At 47.0% G+C, this 18,977-nt stretch overlaps 3 protein-coding genes across 3 annotated transcripts; 2 read left to right on the top strand and 1 right to left on the bottom strand.

The window, feature by feature from the left end:
- The first annotated feature begins 221 nt into the window (after nt 1-221).
- prdm11 (PR domain containing 11) lies at nt 222-7,376 on the top strand. Its single transcript, XM_068739601.1, has 8 exons — nt 222-255; nt 500-552; nt 1,462-1,535; nt 1,875-2,134; nt 2,215-2,282; nt 2,478-2,665; nt 3,258-3,755; nt 3,953-7,376. Exons 3-8 carry the CDS (start codon nt 1,508-1,510, stop codon nt 6,112-6,114), a joined length of 3,204 nt encoding a protein of 1,067 aa, XP_068595702.1. The 5' UTR covers nt 222-255; nt 500-552; nt 1,462-1,507; the 3' UTR covers nt 6,115-7,376.
- Nucleotides 7,377-9,401: 2,025 nt separating this feature from the next.
- cd59b (CD59 molecule (CD59 blood group) b) lies at nt 9,402-10,973 on the top strand. Its single transcript, XM_068739668.1, has 3 exons — nt 9,402-9,456; nt 10,456-10,557; nt 10,690-10,973. Exons 1-3 carry the CDS (start codon nt 9,402-9,404, stop codon nt 10,887-10,889), a joined length of 357 nt encoding a protein of 118 aa, XP_068595769.1. The 3' UTR covers nt 10,890-10,973.
- Nucleotides 10,974-11,846: 873 nt separating this feature from the next.
- kcnj11l (potassium inwardly rectifying channel subfamily J member 11, like) lies at nt 11,847-15,025 on the bottom strand. The gene is made up of 5 exons (XM_068739093.1): nt 14,867-15,025; nt 14,543-14,782; nt 14,199-14,468; nt 13,419-13,626; nt 11,847-12,277 (listed from the first exon to the last, which is right to left on the bottom strand). Exons 1-5 carry the CDS (start codon nt 15,023-15,025, stop codon nt 11,847-11,849), a joined length of 1,308 nt encoding a protein of 435 aa, XP_068595194.1.
- Nucleotides 15,026-18,977: the final 3,952 nt, after the last annotated feature.

Below are 18,977 nucleotides of genomic sequence, written 5' to 3'. Positions count from 1 at the left end.
TACTGTAGATGTACACTATGTACTATTGTAGTATCAAAGCCTCTCTGATCACTTTGATTTTGGCTTTCTTCCGTTCCCATGTCATTTCCTGTGATTAAAAAAGATGGTGGCCACAGCTCGGAGGCGACCGAATCGCTGCAAAATTTAACGGGAAACTTTGCACCAGCGGGGCCGCCGTGGAGTCCGCGGCCGGGGCGGAGGGTCCGACGTCACCCCGCAGAGAGGGTCGCTGTCCCCGCTGCGTGTCACCGTGAGGTGGGTCCGGGTCAGTAGCCACTGTGGCCAGCGAACATGGCTTCCGAAAACTGCAGTAAGGTTGCCAGCGGGCTGCAGACGGCGAACGGAAAGCACGGCCTAGATTAGAAACTAGATTAGTCGTTTTGTAAATATAAACTGGATTTAAACGGATTTACATCAGAGCCGGTCTCACTCCGGATTGAATAAATAAAGAATCCTCTGGAGTAAAAACATTTAATAGCATCCATCCATTGTCTTCTAGACGTCTTCCTCTTTGTCCACCTTGCTGCTGGAGCCTGTCCCAGCTGAAGACAGGTGAGACGTGGGCTACACCCCGGACGCGTCGCCAGCGCATCGCGGGGGGGGGGGGGCACATAGGCACGCACGCACCTACGGACTATTTGGAGTAACTCGTTCACCTAAGATGCATGTTTTTGTTGGCGGGAGGAAACCGGAGAACCGAGAGAACATACAGAGTCTGCAGAGAAGGGATTCGAACCCGGAACCTTCCTGCTGAGAGGCGACAGCACTGCCGTCATGATGACAGAAAAAGATGTCTCCTGAAAACTCAATGTACGCAAACAAACAATGAATCAGCATCAAGCCGTCCTATTAGTAGTACTGTAGTAGTACTGTAGTAGTACTGTAGTAATACTGTATTAAGAGTTTTTATGACCACAGTACTGCAGTTTTCTGATTGTGTTTTGAATGTGTTTCTAATCGATCAGTATGAGTCAGCTGATTGTGACAGCGATGTAAGATCATTAGTTCTTGCTTATTGATCGTGATGTGTTATTGATCGTGATGTGTTATTGATCCTGATGTGTTATTGATCGTGATGTGTTATTGATCCTGATGTGTTATTGATCCTGATGTGTTATTGATTCTGACGTGTTATTGATCCTGACGTGTTATTGATCGTGATGTGTTATTGATCCTGACGTGTTATTGATCCTGACGTGTTATTGATCCTGATGTGTTATTGATCCTGACGTGTTATTGATCCTGATGTGTTATTGATCCTGACGTGTTATTGATCCTGACGTGTTATTGATCCTGATGTGTTATTGATCATGATGTGTTATTGATCCTGACGTGTTATTGATCGTGACTTGTTATTGATCCTGATGTGTTATTGATCCTGACGTGTTATTGATCCTGACGTGTTATTGATCCTGATGTGTTATTGATCATGATGTGTTGTACTATATCGTTGTTCTGCAGACGTTTCGAGGACAATGTTCTGATTTTCTAACAACATGGTCCCAACATGAGCGAGCTGCCGTCGGACCGCTGGTGTGAGTTGCCCTTTATCTTGTTGACTTCTTTCAGTCTACAGCAGTGTAGCAGTTCCTGCTAGCTGTAGCTGCTTGGGCTACTTATTGATCAACTGCTAGACCATAGAACTCTGTTCTCATGCTAGCATCCTAATGCAGCCAGCTCAATGAATTGCAACATGTTAGTGCAGACTGCTACTTCAGCCAGAGGGGTAAGGTACGATCAGAGCAATGATCTCAAATAATAATAATAATGCTCAGGACAAATGAAAGTAGCATCAGGATCTTCTTGAGCAAAGATCCCATGAAGCACAGCGGCAGCATGCACACTATTGAACTGGCACGCTTCCCTTTCTCCAGACTGCGAAGAGTGCCGGGATTATTTCCAGCAGGTGTGTCCCTCCCACGGCCCCCCGCATTTTGTCCCTGACACGCCCACACCCCCGGGGTCAGCCAACAGGGCAGCCCTCACCGTCCCATCAGGCCTGGAGGTCTTCAACGAGGGAGGCGTGGTGGACGTCCGCTGCGTGGATGCTAACATCCCCAAGGGTGCAGTGTTTGGTCCATATGAAGGAGAGCTGGCGTCCAATGACAAATCCTCTGGCTTCTTCTCCTGGATAGTGAGTGGAACCAGTCTGAGTCCAGTTAAGGACAAGCATAGACCACCTACAGCTCATTTCTGAACTCTGTTCTATTCCAGATTGTTGATTTTAACAACACGTATCAGTCCATCGATGGCAGCGATGAGACCAAAGCTAACTGGATGAGGTAATTTCAAAGCATCATCTGTCACTGATGATGTAACTGCTTTCAGTTTGTCCGATTTTTTGTTTTCCATATTTCTGGCAAGTATTAGTTTCTCGTAAAAAGTGTGTCTATACACAAACATTGATTGTTACTTTTGTATTTTGGTTTGATTTCAACAAGAGGCGTCTGAAGGTCTTTTGTCTGATGACTCTGCAGGTTCGTCCGGACCTCACCAGATGAGAGCGACAGGAACTTGACAGCGTTTCAGCACCAGAGGAACATTTACTTCAGAGTGTGTCGGACTCTGGCGGTGGGAGACAAACTGAGGGTCTGGTACAGCGGAGATTACATCCGACGACTCCACCGTATCTCTCAGGAGGGCATTGGCCACAGGCTGGACACAGGTGAGCTTGAGAAAAATAGGACAACATCAAAATAGTGTGATTGGTGATGATCCAGAAGAGGTCCTGGATTATGGATCAGATTCGGTAACGTTGCAGCCAATGGAGCTTCTAGATTTGTTCCTCGATATATCGGTTGATTATTGACCAATGTTTATGAAATTCAAAACAGTCATGTATGGTGGGGGCCTCTATCTCACCACCAAATTTCATCCGGATCAGATCCAGAATGACATTAGAATATTACATTTTAACATTGAAAACTCCATTTCCAGATTCAAAAATCTCTCAGATTCATTCAGATTCACTTTTACTTTTCATGTTGGTGTAAAAAAAATTACCAAGAACAATTTAGAACCTTTTGGTGTTGGTCCAGATCACCATGTGGATGGTGTGAATCTAATTAGGAGGGGAATGAGCTGCTTGGCGGAGGTCTGTGCTCTCTGAGTGCTCTTCTAGTTTTTATAGTTTAGTTTTTTTTTCATGCTGAGATGAGAACTCATCTCATTCAATCAAAAACTGACCACTGCAAACATGAGCACGTTGTTGTAATGTTTATCTGCTGTTTTATTTACAGAGCTATGTTTAATTCCAGATATTGGGAACCCGACAGACCCGCACAATATTCAGAACGACTTTAAGGCCCCATGCCTGCAGTTTGCTCTGCAGAGCAAAACTAGCCCCAGTAAACAAACTAGCGAAGAGCTAGATGGCCAGCCTCCCGCCAAGAGGAAGAAGATTGACCTCATCTTCAAAGATGTCCTGGAGGCTTCTCTGGAAGACTTCTGCAATTCCAGATGCCAGTCTTCCCTGCCCCGCGAGGGTAAGAAGGCAGTGCTCCGATCTCCTGAAAGCAGCATAAACACTCTGAACATTAAGGAGGAGAAGAAAGAGGAGGAGAACCAGAGCAGCACCTCCTTCTGCCCCAACTGTGTCAAGCTGAAGAGGAGGATCGCGGAGCTGGAGGAGGAGCTGTCCCGTCTCAGAGGAAAACAAAGCGATAAGGTCCATCCTCCAACATCGCAGCGGACCCTGCCCCAACACGATCACACCCCGCCCAACCCCGAACAAGGCCCCATCGAAGATTTTCACGGTATGTTCTGTGAAATCATAGTTGGAGCCAAAACTCAGAGGAGGGTCTGTGTTTAAATTGGTGTCCAATTTAAATTTTTATTTTTTATCACAACGTGAAAGAATCTTTACTCACATTTATCTGACAAATTCTGCAGTCCGGGATTGAAACAATAAAATGTGTGTACTGGTTGTAAGATTTTATGTTTTCCTTTGCAGAGATGGACCCATTGACTCCCATTCATGTTGCTCTGGATGAAGATGACCAGGAAGTGGACTCTGCTGATGAGTCGATTGCTGCAGATCTTGTGATTTCTCCTGAGGACTCGTCGAAGCTCTCCTCGGGAGGAGGCCGGCGGATTCGCCGCTTCAAGCAGGAGTGGCTGAAAAAGTTCTGGTTTCTCCGTTATTCGCCAACCCTCAATGAGATGTGGTGCCACGTTTGCCGCCAGTACACCGTCCAGTCATCTCGAACCTCGGCCTTTATCATCGGATCCAAGCAGTTCAAGATCCACACCATCAAGTTACATAGCCAGAGCAACCTCCATAAGAAGTGTCTGCAGCTGTATAAGCTGCGAATGCATCCGGAAAAGACAGAGGAGATGTGCAAGAACATGATGCTGCTGTTCAATGCAGCGTACCACCTGGCTCTGGAGGGGCGGCCCTACTCCGACCTCCGGCCACTGGCGGAGCTTCTGAAGAGGTGTGATGTCAAAGTGGTGGACCAGTACACGAATGAAGGAGACTGTCAGATCTTTATCCACCACATTGCACGGGCTTTAAAAGAAGACCTGGCAGAGAAGATGCGCCTGTCCCCCTTCCTGAGTGTCATAATGGATGCCCAAAGTGATGACCTTCTGTCAGACATGGTGGCCGTTTACGTCCAGTTCATCAGTCATGAGGGCTCTCCAAACACCGAGTTCCTGTCCCTGGAGAGACTGAACATGGCGAGTGTGGATGGATACCTCCAGGCTGTGGATCGTGCCTTCAGTGTCCTCGGCCTCAGGTTTCAGGATTTGCTGGTGGTTGGCTTTGGGGTCGATGGCGCCAACATCTCATCGGGAATGAGATCCAACCTGTACATCGCAATGCAAAAGACTTTTCCTTGGATCCTCTGTTTTCCCATCATGATCCATCAGCCCCATCTGGAGGTTCTGGATGCCATCAGCGGGAAGGAGCTGCCCTGCTTAGAAGATCTAGAGAACAACCTCAAGCAGCTCCTCAGCTTCTACCGCTACTACCCGCGCATGATAGCTGAACTGCGGTTTGTTGCTCCAAAGCTGTCAGAGGAGACTGAGTTCCTTGGAGACATTCGTGCCATCCGGTGGCTCATAGGAGAACCAAATGTCCTTCGTGCAATCATCAAAGATTACCTGGAGGTAGTCGGTCATCTAAAGGAGATAAGCAGCCAGTCACAGAGGGCTGATGCTGCGGCCATTTCCCTCACCCTCCTCCAATTCCTCATGGACTACCAGTCAGTAAAGCTCATCTACTTCCTCCTGGACATCACAGCTATTCTCTCACGATTAGCCTTCACTTTTCAGGGAGAGTATCTGCTGGTGTCACAAGTGGAGGTCAAGTTGGAGGAGGCCATTCTAGCGATTGGCCAGCTGGTGGACTGCCCCGGAGAACATCTGCAGGAGTTCGAGGACAAGTTCCATGAAAACTTCAATGGTATTGCTCTGAAGAACCTGCGTGTTGCTGAGTCCAAGTTTCAGTCCATCCGAGAAAAGATCTGCAACAGGAGCCGGGGAATTCTTTGTCAGAGGCTAGATTCACAGAGCCGTTCATTCGCCAAAGCCTGCACGATCCTGGACTTGTCCACCTGGCCTCAGAACCGAGAGGACCTACAAACTTACGGGGAGGAAGAAATCCAGATAATATTGAACCATTTAGAGTCCATTCCCTCTGGAGGTCAAGAGGGCTCCCAAGCCAGGACGGAAGACAAAGGTAACCTTGTGGTGGAATGGAAGGATCTGAAAACAGACTACTACAGCATGAATGGTTTCAAGCAGGTCATCGGTCACATCAGCAGGTACAGGCAGCGCTTTCCTTTGCTGAATCGGATCGTGCAGATCGTCCGAGTTCAGCCCAGCTGCACGACCTGCTGCGACAAAGGCCGCAGGTCTCTGCAGAAGATGTTGAAGAACAGCCGTTCCCGGCTGACGCCCGAGCAGATGAACGATCTGCTGGCCGTGGCCGTCAACGGACCGCCCATTTCTAACTTCGATGCAAAGCAAGCGTTGGACAGTTGGTTTGAGGAGAAGTCGGGCAGCAGTTACTCTCTGTCGAGCGAGGTGCTGAACAAGATGTCAGCTTCCGATCAGAAGTCGGTCTTACACAGTGTTGACTTCAACGCGGAGTTTTATCCTGACATTTAGATGCAATCAGCTAAATGTGAATAATTATGGGCGCAATAATTAACAAAACTATTGCAATCTGACTGCACAAGAGCTGCCTCCGAGTTTCACTAATCTGAACTAACGGATTAAGAGTCCAGGAAGGCAAAACTAGAAAAAGTGACAACAACAACATAAGCATTTAAAAGCCATCTTTAATATTTCTCCATTAAGCAACGCACTAAAATCATCCTAGGACAAGGATGGAGGTATAAGACCAGACTGATTGCTGGACCCACCAGATAGAACCACTGTTCGACAGCGCTGGTCAGCCAGGCACGCAACGGTCCTACTGGGTAAAGCTGGACTTCAAAGAACTACAAAGACACACAACATAAACAGAGATGAAAAAAAAAAAGACAAAATAAACTCATAGATGCAACGACAACCAGAGAGATGCATCATTACTGCCGACACAAAAGTCTTCAAAAGGACACAAATCCACTACAAAGAAACAGAAAGCAGCACAAAGAGGTTTCAAAAACAAACAAACAGAACAGCACATAGCGATGTAAAACATTTGCAGGGACAAAAAACAACAACAACAACGACAGATGTAGAATGACTACAAAGAGACAACAGTGATTACGAAGAGACAAAGCAACACAAAGAGGTAGAAATTAAACAGAGACTTAAAATGACCACAACAAAGCTAAGTCCAGCAACGTGACTAAAATGACACAAGAGCACATAAGAGCACAAATTGACAATTAAAAAGACGGTCACTAATGAACCACAAAGTTATGCAACACAACCATAAAGACACAACCCAAAGGCATCGGCTTCATTCTACGAAGCAGCCATGTTGTTGTTTTGTGTCCACATTCAGCTGTTCCATAATGAAGAACTAGAATAAAAGTGATTCAGACTGTCTGTTATATTCTACATAGTGCCTGACAGATGAGGAAGACTATGAAGGTGTTATATTTCTATAGAGATGCTCTATGTCTGCTTGGGCGTGTTTTTAAAGAGTGTTTTCTCTTGATCACGATGATTGTTCTGCGACGATCGGATGCAGCGAGAGGAACGGGTGCTATTCTGTACCTCCCACTTTAGTTTCCACGCTTATTGCTGGACATAATCTTATTCTCACTGCTTCCTCTTTCTATCAGGTAACCAGTGTTTTGCCAAAGCTTGAAGCTATTCAAATCATTTAAAAACAGCATGAAGAAGAGTAATCTGTTGCTTTTAAAAACTATATTATTAAGATGTTTGTCTTTAAGACTGAAATAAATGAAAACCGACAGACAGTCATGCTTGCTTCATTGTTATTTTTCATTATTTTCATTCATTTTTTCATTATTCAACATAGTTATTACTACAGCCAGTATTTTGTGTTGGTCTCCGGGAGACGTTTCACCAGAGAAGAGTCTCCCACAGACTGGAAGAAAGACGGTCAGCAAAGCAGGAAGGGATTTGATGCTCCATCATATCCTGAATGGCAAAACCAGTTCTGCTGGAGCTGCTCATTGTGCTGCTTTCACTGGTGAGCTGGTGGAACTGTGGAACGTCTGAGCCCACATCCGGTCAGGTTTGAATGGCTTCACTCTGCTTTCTGTACTGATTATCCGGTTCATGCATACAGTATATGAACAATTTATAGTCAGTGTTTTACGTGCAGCCTCTAATGGTCTAGCCCATCAGAACCAGCATTTCTAGTTCTTCCTAGAGACCCTTTGACTGCTGCAAACCTGCCGCAGATCCACACAGGCAGAATCTTAACATATTCCTCACGGACAAAGGCTTCCTGTTCAGGTGCAATCCTGGTTTAACTTTCTGCAAACATGCATATCCAGACGGAAGAGCGTCCCAAAACGTCTGGGTCTGATCTCGGTGGTTCTGAGCTGCTGGAGCCACTTCTCTGAATATAATACCACAGAAAACAGACCTTGCTGTGGTTGTTGGGGATGGATGTGGGGGTTGGAGGGGGGGGGGGGGGGTCATGTATCGTCCCAGGCTGTGACAGACCCGGACCGTCAGCTGGACACAGAAGAGCAACTATCTGCATCCAGCTGCTGTCTGAAGCTGCAGGAGGCCTTTTGTCCCAACGTTTCACGTTTCATTTTCCCTGCATTGAACAGTGAAGACTCAGTGTGATGAGATGCCCTCCTCCCCAGGACTGGGAGGCACCACAGTTCTATACCATAATAATCCAGACATGTTTCTGAGACTAAAGATAAATGTAAAATGTTCTATCCACTAATCTCTGACCAGATGTGTTACTGTTCTGATGCAGGTTCAGTGAATTCATTTAGGTTTAGGGTCATTTAGCTCGGAAACATTCTTCTTCAGTTTGGCGTGTAGTTGGCTTCGTTTCCTGCCGGGGGCGTCGCTGGTTGCAGCTTCCTTGTGTAACTACATATTCAAGATTCCACTCATTGGGTTCAGATGCCACCTTTTTATCTATTTTATTTTTTATCTTTTTATGCACACCTCAGAAAAATGTAAGGCACTATCTTGTGTTTTATGTCCACATCTCTACATGTTTCTGCAGACAGAAAAAGCTAAACCGTGATGTAGAATTAAGAAGAAGGAGTGACCCAGATTTAAAGGTTAACATTCTGGTAATGGTGTGGCCGCGTGCCTGTGATGCCTCGGAGGCTGCTGGAGAAACAGAAACATTCGCATGCCAAACCAACGCCGGGGTGGGGGTGGGGGAAGGGGCTAACTGCTCTGACTGGGCAGCACCAGAAGGGTCATTATCACACTGGTGAACGCATGCTTGCAGCGGTCATGAATAAAAAGTTGTTGTCGTGCAGAATGAGCTCATGATTGTGACATTGTTTGCTGAGTCATAGATGCTCGATGAGTTCATGACTTGCTTGCTGCCTCGTGTCTTCTTTACTGCTTGTGCTCTTCTTCCCCCCCCCCACGTTCCGTCAAATCAAAGCTGAGCGACTTGGTAATGGAGGCAGTCTCTCATTGTGGGCCCGGAGGAGTAACGCAGCTTTCAGGGATGTGGTCGGTACGCAGAATATTAACTGCATGAAGGAGCTTTAAATAGATGAGCATCATATAAACTGAGTAGTGACACTATAACAAAAGCTCAGTCAGGCTGTGACCAAGTGATTGTTGGAGACCGGGGGGGTGGGGGGTGGGGGGGACATTTGACCAGACAGGGAATCTTTGTGGTCTGTGGGACAAAGAGCCGTTCTCAGTGGCCGCTGTCATCCTCACAGGGTCAGAGTGGAACAGATCAGACAACAAACCCATCAGGACCCTCTACCGCTCCGGACCGATCCACATTCTGGTCCTGGTCTGCAGGAGACATGAAGCTCTGCCTCGGACTCGCCTTCCTGGTTTGTTCTGGGACGCTTCATTTAGGTGAGTTGGAGACTTAATTGGAACGATCGGCAAAGTTCATGCTTATTCAAATATTGTTGTTTATTTAAATGTATCCTTAAAATCTGATGAGAGACTTCTGAGGCTGGGATAAGGCTTATTGTACAGACAGCCAGGTTTATGGAAATATGAAGCTGAGTTGTTACAATAAAATGATCACAACTGAAAATACAAGCAAGCTAAGAGACTTTAGAATGTACTAAAAGTTCAAAACAAAAGACTTTTTCCGTTCCAGAGAGTTATAAAATGACCCTAGTTTGGTTTAGAGTAATCCTGAATCTTAATTAATCTATCCAGACTTCTAATTCCAAATGCTCTGGTCATTTGTGTCCCTCTATATTTGTGACCTAATTTTTAGTGTTGTCAATGTTAATAAATTAATTTCTACAACTATATAATGAAAGTGTTTTCTGACCAGCTAAGTACAGCCGAGATACCTTTTGTCTGACCGGTTGAAACTAAACCTGCGACATCATTTCATCATCATGTTTACTGGAATCTGATCTTCCTACAACGAGCAGCTGATTTGACATTATTCTAATAAACGTCGGATGGAAAAACCCATCAAATGGCTTCTTAAGCAGCTCTGAAGCTTCATCTGGGCTCTGAGTGGACCCCATCCGTAGGGGACCAGGAGGAACCCGGTTCCACATCACTCAGCAAATGAGTGTGAACCAGCCCTCTGATGTTCCTCCTCTTCGTCATCCGGCTTCAGCTGAGTGACGATGAAGGAAAGGAGGTTTTCCCAGCCATCAGAGGGATTTGTTGGGGTCTTTGTGGCCCCCGTGCTGGCAGGGCTGGTTTGTTGGCATTGGGCACCCAGTCCTGGACCAGTAGACAACAGGTCGGTTATTTGCCAGCTCAGTCTTGGCAGCATGAAGTCTTCTGGCTTTCTCGATGCTAGATGCTAATTTTTGTTTGGATGAAAGTACTTTCAGCAACAAATGATTACTTCTTCTCCTCCTCCTTCTTCTTCTTCAGGTTCTGGACTTCGCTGCTATAAATGCTCTGACTACACAGGACGCTGTCAGAATGTGCAGGAGTGCACGTATGAAGACTCTTGTATATCTCTGAGTGAAAGAGGTCAGTCAGGACTTTGCCAACAATTAAGTAAAGCTCTTGATCTGAAGTATTAAAAAAGTACTCTTTATGACGTATGGATGAACAATCATCGATTCCATGCTGACTGAGCTTTTCTCTCTCTCTGTGACTCAGGAGGGAAGACCATCCGTCAGTGCATCCGGTACACCGACTGCGATAACTCCCGTCTCTCCCAGATGTTCCCGGCAGTCTCCGGCTTCAACTATCGCTGCTGCAGCAGCAACCTGTGCAACTCTGGCAACGCAGCGAGCGCGGCAATGCCGGTCCTGGGACTGGTGGGGACCCTGCTGGGCCTCTGGTGGGCCTGGAGCTGAATACCTGCAGGCTGTTGTAGATCAGGATGTGGAGATTGAAGCCAACATGAAAGGAGCTGAGTGTTACGGATTCTCAAGTTAATAAAGAACGACTTCTTCACTTTGTTTGTTGATTTTATTTCATACCTTTTAAAAAGACAAACGGTAATTAAAGCCGCAAGCGGCATTGCAGGCCCTCGCCGGCCGGCAGGCCAATGAGCTGACCCGCCGACGCACGCCGCTTTTGTCCTCGGTGGGGAATGGCAACACAATTGTAAATCCTCACAAATGTTTCGGTAATGAGAATTAATGGGAAATTACATTAGTAAATTAAAAATGGTATGTGTTTAAATGTGTCAAATATGGTTGGGTATCAGACCCATTGTCCAAAGTTAATATAATTCTCATTTCCGAAACATTGATCCTCATTACCGACATGGCCTTCTCATTACCGCAACCTGGTCTTGTTTTAAAAATTAAGTAATAATTATATTATCATATTTTGGTTTAAAATATCCAGACAAGTCATACAACACTAGTTATTTAGTGACCGATACATACAAAATGTGTATGTTATCTTTTACAAAAGTAATTAAATAAATACAATTGTAAATCCTCACAAATGTTTCGGTAATGAGAATTAATGGGAAATTACATTAAATTAAAAATGTCTGTCTGAGTGTGGCCCTGCAATGAAGTGGCGCCTTGTCCAGGGTGTAACCCCGCCTCTCACCCGTAGATTGCTGGGATAGGCTCCAGAACAACCCGCGGGCTGGTTACGGATACAGCGGTTGGAAAATGAATGAATGAATGAATGAATGACTGAATGAATAATATTTCTCGGTGGGTTGGGGGTTGAGGTGAATCACTTCACTGAAGGTGGGGATGGAGAACTGGAAAAAAATGCACTTGAAGGTTTCGGTTCTTGTAGGAACTCCCCGGTTCTAATCATCGTGACCCAAGCCTCTTTCTTGGCTTCTAATTGTTCATCTCGTCCATACTGTCTTCATCAACCTGTCGTCCAATCACTTCCAGCTGCACCGTCTTCTTCTGTCCTCGCTGCTCCGCCACGTTCTCTGGCTTCTCTGGGTGCGTGTACCAGGGCTGTGGGGCGGCACCATCGCAGGTCCGGCCTCCTCTGCGGAATCCTCCTCTTCCGGCTCGGACCAAACCCCAGCCTTGAGGGTGAGTGTCCGGGCTTCCTTCCTGGACGCCCCGGCTTTGGTCCAGCTCCTTGGCGCTGAGCGATGACATCCTGACAGCAACCGTGTTGCCGAATTTGGAGTAATCAACACAGTAGCGCCCATCCTCCTCGGTCATAATGGAGACGAAGCGCCTCCCCCACAGGATCTCCTCTGGAGTGTAGGAGGTCCGGGCCTGCATGGTGATCCCTGTTGTTTCCACGACGCCTGAAGAGAGACGCAGATTAGACGGATGCCCGTATCTGATAACATAAACTACATCTGGTGCAGCATGCTAACATTAGCTAATTAGCAGAACATCCATCTGAGGCTGAATATCAATCGTTAATGAGTCGTAATTTCATCTTTTTAATTCTTAAAATATGGCATGTTCTGTAATTAGATTTTTTATATTAATTTAAGTAATTTATGAATAATTTCCAATCAATTCATGGACCAATCGTTATAGTGCTACAGGTTTAACAATTACATACCTGTCAACCTCCAAGGCTCCATGGCCTTACAAACCGTTGATTTTTTCCTTACAAAATACAAAATAACCTTACACCATATATTTTTTTTCAAATGCGTTTATTTATGTACATAGTTGGACATTATTAATTAGGATACAGTTTAATTTTGATATTTTAACTAAACTAAAATATCCATTAATAATGCTTGTAATTTAATTTTTTAAATAAGAACAGATATTTCGGGGGGAAAAATCGTTAGCATTTTTATTTTTGTAAACCAAACTTAAGTATCGATCAATGATGCTTGTAATTTAAATTTCAAACAGGGACAGAAAATACAAACCTTTGCTGGCTTGTGATTGGGAAACATGTTTTTCACGTTTCTTGATATTCGGTGCAGACCGGATGGGTCTGTAACAGTTCGTGTTCGTGTTCGTAATTCCTACTCTGCAGAGAGTCAGTGAAGGCATCCAGGGAGGAGGGGCGGGGTGTGTGTGAGCGTGGAGGGGGTGAGAGAGACGGGAGAGGATATCTGTTCTGTTAGCGGCGGGGTTACCGATTAATAAAAGCTTGTTCTGAGACCCATCTCGTCCTTGTTTCAGCGTCTGACGGACGCTACAAATTTGCGTTTTCCCGTACAGATGTTCTTCTACGCCGTACACGTCTTAGAATGCATAAAAACCGTACTTTGTACGGCAAAAACGTACTGGTTGACAGGTATGCAATTATAACAATATAATGAAAAGTAAAAATATACAATAAAAGTCAAAAACTCTCGAAGTGAAAACCTAAACCTAAACTGGCCGAGACAAAGATATAATATTGTAAACATTCGCTGCCAGATTGTCAGGACCGTGCGAGTCATCGTTCTAGTGGATCCAGCTCTAGTTCCTGACCTTCCAGGATCACGATGACCTCCAGGTCCTCAGAGCCCAAGGACTGGGCGGACAGCTCATACAGAGGACTCCCTCTGTCAATGGTGTGACTGATGATCAGAGGAGAAACCAAGAAGATGCCATTACTCCTCAGAGGGTTCTCCACCTGGATGTCCAGCTGGGACACTGGGACCACCTCGCCCTCCTTTGTCACCGTCCGCCGGATCACCTGGAGGAACAAGAGACGTTGTTTTCAGACCCGTAGTAAATGTACATCATTCTGTTTACGGCTTGGATCTATTCTTCCCATTGGGAAAAACTGGGAGAAACAGCCTCAGCTCCAGATCCAGCACCAAGGACAGCTCCAGATCCAGAACCAAGGACAGTTCCAGTTCCAGACCCAGGACAGCTCCAGATCCAGAACCAAGGACAGCTCCAGATCCAGAACCAAGGACAGCTCCAGATCCAGAACCAAGGACAGCTCCAGATCCAGACCCAGGACAGCTCCAGATCCAGCACCAAGGACACCTCCAGATCCAGAACCAAGGACACCTCCAGATCCAGAACCAAGGACAGCTCCAGATCCAGAACCAAGGACAGCTCCAGATCCAGAACCAAGGGCAGCTCCAGATCCAGACCCAGGACAGCTCCAGATCCAGCACCAAGGACACCTCCAGATCCAGAACCAAGGACAGCTCCAGATCCAGAACCAAGGACAGCTCCAGCCTCAGCACCCCCATGAGGGGGCGTGGTTTAATCACCCTGGACTTCATGAATGAACAAGCAGAGTGGCGCCCTCACCTGCAGCTGGATGGTGGCAGAGATGATCATGCTCTTCCTCAGGTCTCCGACTCTGAACATGAAGGTTGGACGCCCGTTTCGCTGCGCGATGACAGCGTTTCTGGAGAAGATGAGCGTCTCTGCTCGCCGGTTGGCCTGCGCCGTCTTCATGAACACGCAGCCGAGCATCACGGCGTTGATGATGAGCCCCACAATGTTCTGGATGATCAACACGATGATGGCCAGAGGGCACTCCTCCGTCACCATCCTGCCCCCGAAGCCGATGGTCACCTGCAAGCAGATGGGACAAATCACAATCAGCTGCATCCGGATCAGCCGACACGAGCAACTACAGCGGCCCTCACCTGGACCTCGATGGAGAAGAGGAAGGCCGAGGTGAAGGAGTGGATGGCGGTGACGCAGGGGACGGGTCCCGGCTCGCCGCTGGGGTCGTGGGTTTCCAGGTCTCCGTGAGCAAAAGCCAGGAGCCACCAGATCATAGCGAAGAGCATCCAAGAGCAGAGGAAAGCAGAGGTGAAGATGAGGAAGGAGTGCTGCCACTTCAGGTCCACCATGGTGGTGAAAACGTCCTGCAGAAAGCGACCCTGAAAGCCACAAAGAAGAAAAGCGAGAGTAAAACCGCGACGCCGCGGCTGTTTGACATCTGACTGGTTTCTCCTCTAAGGCACCTGCTCTCTGATGTTCTTGTGAGCCACATTGCAGGATCCAGTCTTGGTGATGAAGCGAGCTCTCTGGGATCTGAAGTGACTGCGGTTGGGCTGGTTCTGGTTCTCAGCCAGACGGGTCAACAGGAAACCGTCCGGCAGGAGGCCCTTCCTGGCCAGCATGGCGCCGCACACAGACGCAGGTTCGCAGGTGTGGGAGAGGTGACCTACAGATGAGATCATTTCAAGTTACTAAAGATTTTAACAAAAATATACGAGTCAATTTCAATTTAAATAGTCAACAAATATGAATCGATTAAAGACCCATAAATAGTAATATCAAAAAAATATTATCTGTGATCTGCTGGTCATCAATACACCGAAAAGACTGCGCTGACTCGATTAAGGTTGCCGTGTTGTTGTTGACGTTTGACATGATAATGCAACATTAATATCTCTTTTTCTTTTCATCCCCCTGATCATGTATCCCCGTCTTATGAACCACTGAATATGAAGTACTTTCAAGTATTAGCCTACCGGTAGTAGTACTAACCTGAAGCTGTGACATTTATGCATTTGTACTACATTTCGTTATAATAACATAAGTAATGATATTTTTATGACTTTTACTTTAAATTGAGTATTTGTACGATGTGGAATCAATACTTTAACTTAGCTAAAGGTTGGAAGATATTATTTCACTGCCTGAATGGATGAATACGGAGATATTATCATTGATTAATTATTGAGGGAAAAGCATACGTAGTGTTAAGAGTCTTGATGAAAATAAATGAGAATAAAACATCACAGGTACGATATGACGTCATCATTTTTCACACTGAAATAACGGACCGGCAAGTAAACACGGGTAACGAGCAGTGACGTCACCTGATCAGAAGCAGAAATCTGATAATTCCGACGTGTGTTATTTATGTCGATGACCAAAACAGCTCGGCCTCCATCATTTAGCATCAAATAACCTCCAACACGCATCCAGCGTCAAGGTGAAACATGGCGCCAGGTAGAGGTTCCGGTCAGCACTATCAAAATAAAATGCTAACGCGCCGACAGTACTTCATCAAAGACTGATTATCAAACATAACGATAAAGCTTCATATTCAATCATCTTAAATTAGACAGCGTGAACTTGATTTTCCTTCATATATTTATTTTATTACATTAAAATAAATATACGCGCCAGCTGCCCGCCCTTCCGAGCTGGTGATCACGTGATGGGGGCGGGCCGCCCTGGGTAAGGTATCGAACGCACCCTGAAAACAGCTAAAGACTGTAGCGGGGCTCCGTCCACTGAGATCGGGCTCATCTGCAGCCCCGTTCGCTCCGGGGATGATGGCATGAACGTCTTCGAGTAGAGGATGTCAGCCGGAACTCGAGCAAACGCGAACCGGTGCCGCTGACCGGCGGGGAAGCCCGATCCGGGGTCAGTTTGTGCAGGTTAGCTAACAACTAGAGCTAGCATCCTGCTGCCTTCAAGGCTCTGGATGAGAGTCCGCCCGGGCGGAGACCGCTAACCGGCACCGGGTCTGGAGGAGCAGGGCCGGTAAGCCCGCAGAATGCGTTAGCTTCCCGAGTTAGCACCGTGCTCCCTTCCTCTGGACCACAGACCATCCTACACGGCAACAATGGATTCCGTCCTGAACCCGCTTCCACAGTTCCCAGAAAACTCTTACAAAAGTAAGTTGTCATGCGTTTTTTAAGGTTTGTAACTTGTCAGCAATGGTAGCTTTTGACCTTTGACCCCCCCCCCCCCCTCCAGTGACCGAGGAGGATGTGAAGAGGTTGATTGAGTTCAGGGCATCCAACGAGGCTCTGTTCACTGGGAAAAGAAACTCTGCCAAGCTGGCCTGGAGGTACGCTTTGTGTTCCTGGGTCCTGACCAGGCCTGCTGGGGTCACACCTCCGAACTGACCCCCCCCCCTTTCATCCTCAGCACCATCTTAAAGGGCCTGGGGCTGGAAGGGAAACTGACAGCAGACCAGATCGCCAAAAAGTGGGACAACCTGCGGACCAAATACAAGGTACCGTCCCCGAGGCGTTTACGCGAGTAGGTGTGCAGCTCCGAGCCAGATGAGGGAGATGAGACCTGGGTAAGCTCTGATGTCATCAGCATCACGATGAAGGTCGGCTGACCCTCAACAGAACCCTCCCCTCGAGCCTGGATCACATCGGTGTCGTGAGTCTAACAGGTATTCACACACACGGCCCGGGTGTCTGTAAGTCCTGCTCTTTTTTTTCCCAGGACCTGAAGCAGCCCTACCAGGGCCAGGACGGCGTCGAGGGCATCGTCGAATCGTGGCCCTGGTTCCGCATCATGGATGAAGCCATGCAGGGTCGGCTGTACAACGGCAGCCTGGTGCTGAGCCCAGACACGGCCAGCGGCGGCGCCGAGCACCGCTGTGACGGCCAGCAGGGCCAGAGCCAGGAGAACACGGACATCCTGGAGTTCCTCATCAAAACGGAGATGGAGGATATGGCAACGGCAGAAAGCACAGAGGGGGGCGGGACGGCTCGCACGGGCGCCCCTTCTTCGGAGGGCGTTCCCATGGGCTGGAGGAGGATGTCCGAGTGCTCCTATAAGAGTAGGGTGATACTTACGTGTTGTTGGCTCTGATTGAAGCTAATTAAGTGCATCGACTCAAGTTTCTGGACTTGAGAGTGACTTTGAGATATTTTGTATCCTGCAACTTTCGTTCTGTTTCAAATGGGAATCGACCTTTTTGCGTGCTGAAAATCATGTCATTAATTTTCAAAAGTCCTTTTCCCCCACGTGATGGCTTTCTGTTACGATTGCTCCGAGATCCGGATCAGCTGAATTGATTCTATCGATCTTTTATTCCGTGTATTTGCTTTCCGTCTCATCGAGGCGTGCCCGTCCGCTCTGAAACTCTTCCTCATCTTCGCAGTGACTGAACCAGAAACAGAAAGAATGATCAAACTACGAGCTGCAAATGAAGCGCTCTTCACAGGCCGGAAACATTCAGCCAAACCAGCATGGAGGTGAGAAACGTCTCAGACTGCTGTTTTACTCTGCGGTCCCTAGCGGGTCCCGGTCCTGGTCCTGGTCCCAGTCCTGGTCCTGGTCCTGGTCCTGGTCCTGGTCCTGGTCCTGGTCCTGGTCCTGGTCCTGGACTAGAATAGATCCTGTCCATTGGGAGGCTGTCCAGCTGGTCTTTCAGTGCTGGGTTTGTACCAGTTGGAGGGTTCTGGTCGACACCTCGCCTGTGTAGATGAACCGGTGCACAGTTCAAAATGGTGTTTTGTGTTTTTGTGTCGTTTCATATTTTTGTTTATTTTGTGAAAATCAAGACTATTAAAGTCCCTTTGTGTGGATCAGATCCTGCTGCTGATTTGGTGATGATGACAATAATAATAATAATAATAATAATATCCATGAAATCACTCAACGAAACTAAAATCTCCTATAAAACCAGGACACATTTTTAATGACGTAACCATTAGTTAGCGGACCAGGTTTTCCCAAAGCTTTGGGTCCCTGCGGTTTGTTTTTCTGGACCACTGCGACAGATAAAATTCTTTCCACCTGAACGGTGCTTTGATCTGAAAATCTATCAGGATGTTTGGTAAAAGGTGTTCTGCAGGGATGTTAAAGTAAAATGTCATTGGAGATCAGACCGGGCCCCAGCAGGCTTTGCTGCAGGATGGTTCTGATCCAGGAGGAGAATTTGTTGCATTGTGCTGTGGTCCAATCCGAAAAGGTTTATGGTCCTGTTCGTTGTCTTTTTTTTTTTTTTTAGTTAACAGTCTAGTTGGAATCTGAGAAGACACACACAGAACTGCAGACTTGTTGGTCTTCAGTGAGGGACTCAACCCTGTTGTCATTGGTTACAGAGCCATTCTGTATGAGCTGGGTCTTCAGGGGAAGCTGACCACAGATCAGTTAGCAAAGAAGTGGGACAACCTGAAGAGGCGGTACAAGGTAGGTCCTTCCTCCGGTGCTGTGCTCTACGCTACATGCTGCTGTTAACTGTACCGGAAAGTTACTGTTTGTGCTGTCTCCCTTTGACCCCGTCCACGGTGTCCTCAGATAGCTGGACGCCATTGGTCGTTCGCGTAGCCTTGACGTTTCTGTTGCTTCCTTTTCGTTAGATAAAGT

This window comes from Brachionichthys hirsutus, chromosome 5 (assembly GCF_040956055.1).
Source record: "Brachionichthys hirsutus isolate HB-005 chromosome 5, CSIRO-AGI_Bhir_v1, whole genome shotgun sequence".
In the NCBI taxonomy this organism is placed as follows: Eukaryota; Metazoa; Chordata; class Actinopteri; order Lophiiformes; family Brachionichthyidae; genus Brachionichthys; species Brachionichthys hirsutus.
Note: the sequence above shows the minus strand (reverse complement) of the source record. Positions and strands in the feature narration are given on the sequence as shown.

Excerpts from the sequence above, each read along its gene's own strand:
- cd59b (XM_068739668.1), top strand. The coding sequence starts at position 9,402 with ATGAAGCTCTGCCTCGGACTCGCCTTCCTGGTTTGTTCTGGGACGCTT. Across the intron at positions 9,457-10,455 it reads TTCTGGGACGCTTCATTTAG|GTTCTGGACTTCGCTGCTAT; the intron begins GTGAGTTGGAGA and ends CTTCTTCTTCAG. Across the intron at positions 10,558-10,689 it reads TATATCTCTGAGTGAAAGAG|GAGGGAAGACCATCCGTCAG; the intron begins GTCAGTCAGGAC and ends TCTGTGACTCAG.
- prdm11 (XM_068739601.1), top strand. The coding sequence starts at position 1,508 with ATGAGCGAGCTGCCGTCGGACCGCTGGT. Across the intron at positions 2,135-2,214 it reads CTGGCTTCTTCTCCTGGATA|ATTGTTGATTTTAACAACAC; the intron begins GTGAGTGGAACC and ends GTTCTATTCCAG. Across the intron at positions 3,756-3,952 it reads CCCCATCGAAGATTTTCACG|AGATGGACCCATTGACTCCC; the intron begins GTATGTTCTGTG and ends TTTCCTTTGCAG.
- kcnj11l (XM_068739093.1), bottom strand. The coding sequence starts at position 15,025 with ATGCTGGCCAGGAAGGGCCTCCTGCCGGACGGTTTCCTGTTGACCCGT. Across the intron at positions 14,783-14,866 it reads ACAAGAACATCAGAGAGCAG|GGTCGCTTTCTGCAGGACGT; the intron begins GTGCCTTAGAGG and ends TGTGGCTTTCAG. Across the intron at positions 14,469-14,542 it reads TCTTCTCCATCGAGGTCCAG|GTGACCATCGGCTTCGGGGG; the intron begins GTGAGGGCCGCT and ends ATCTGCTTGCAG.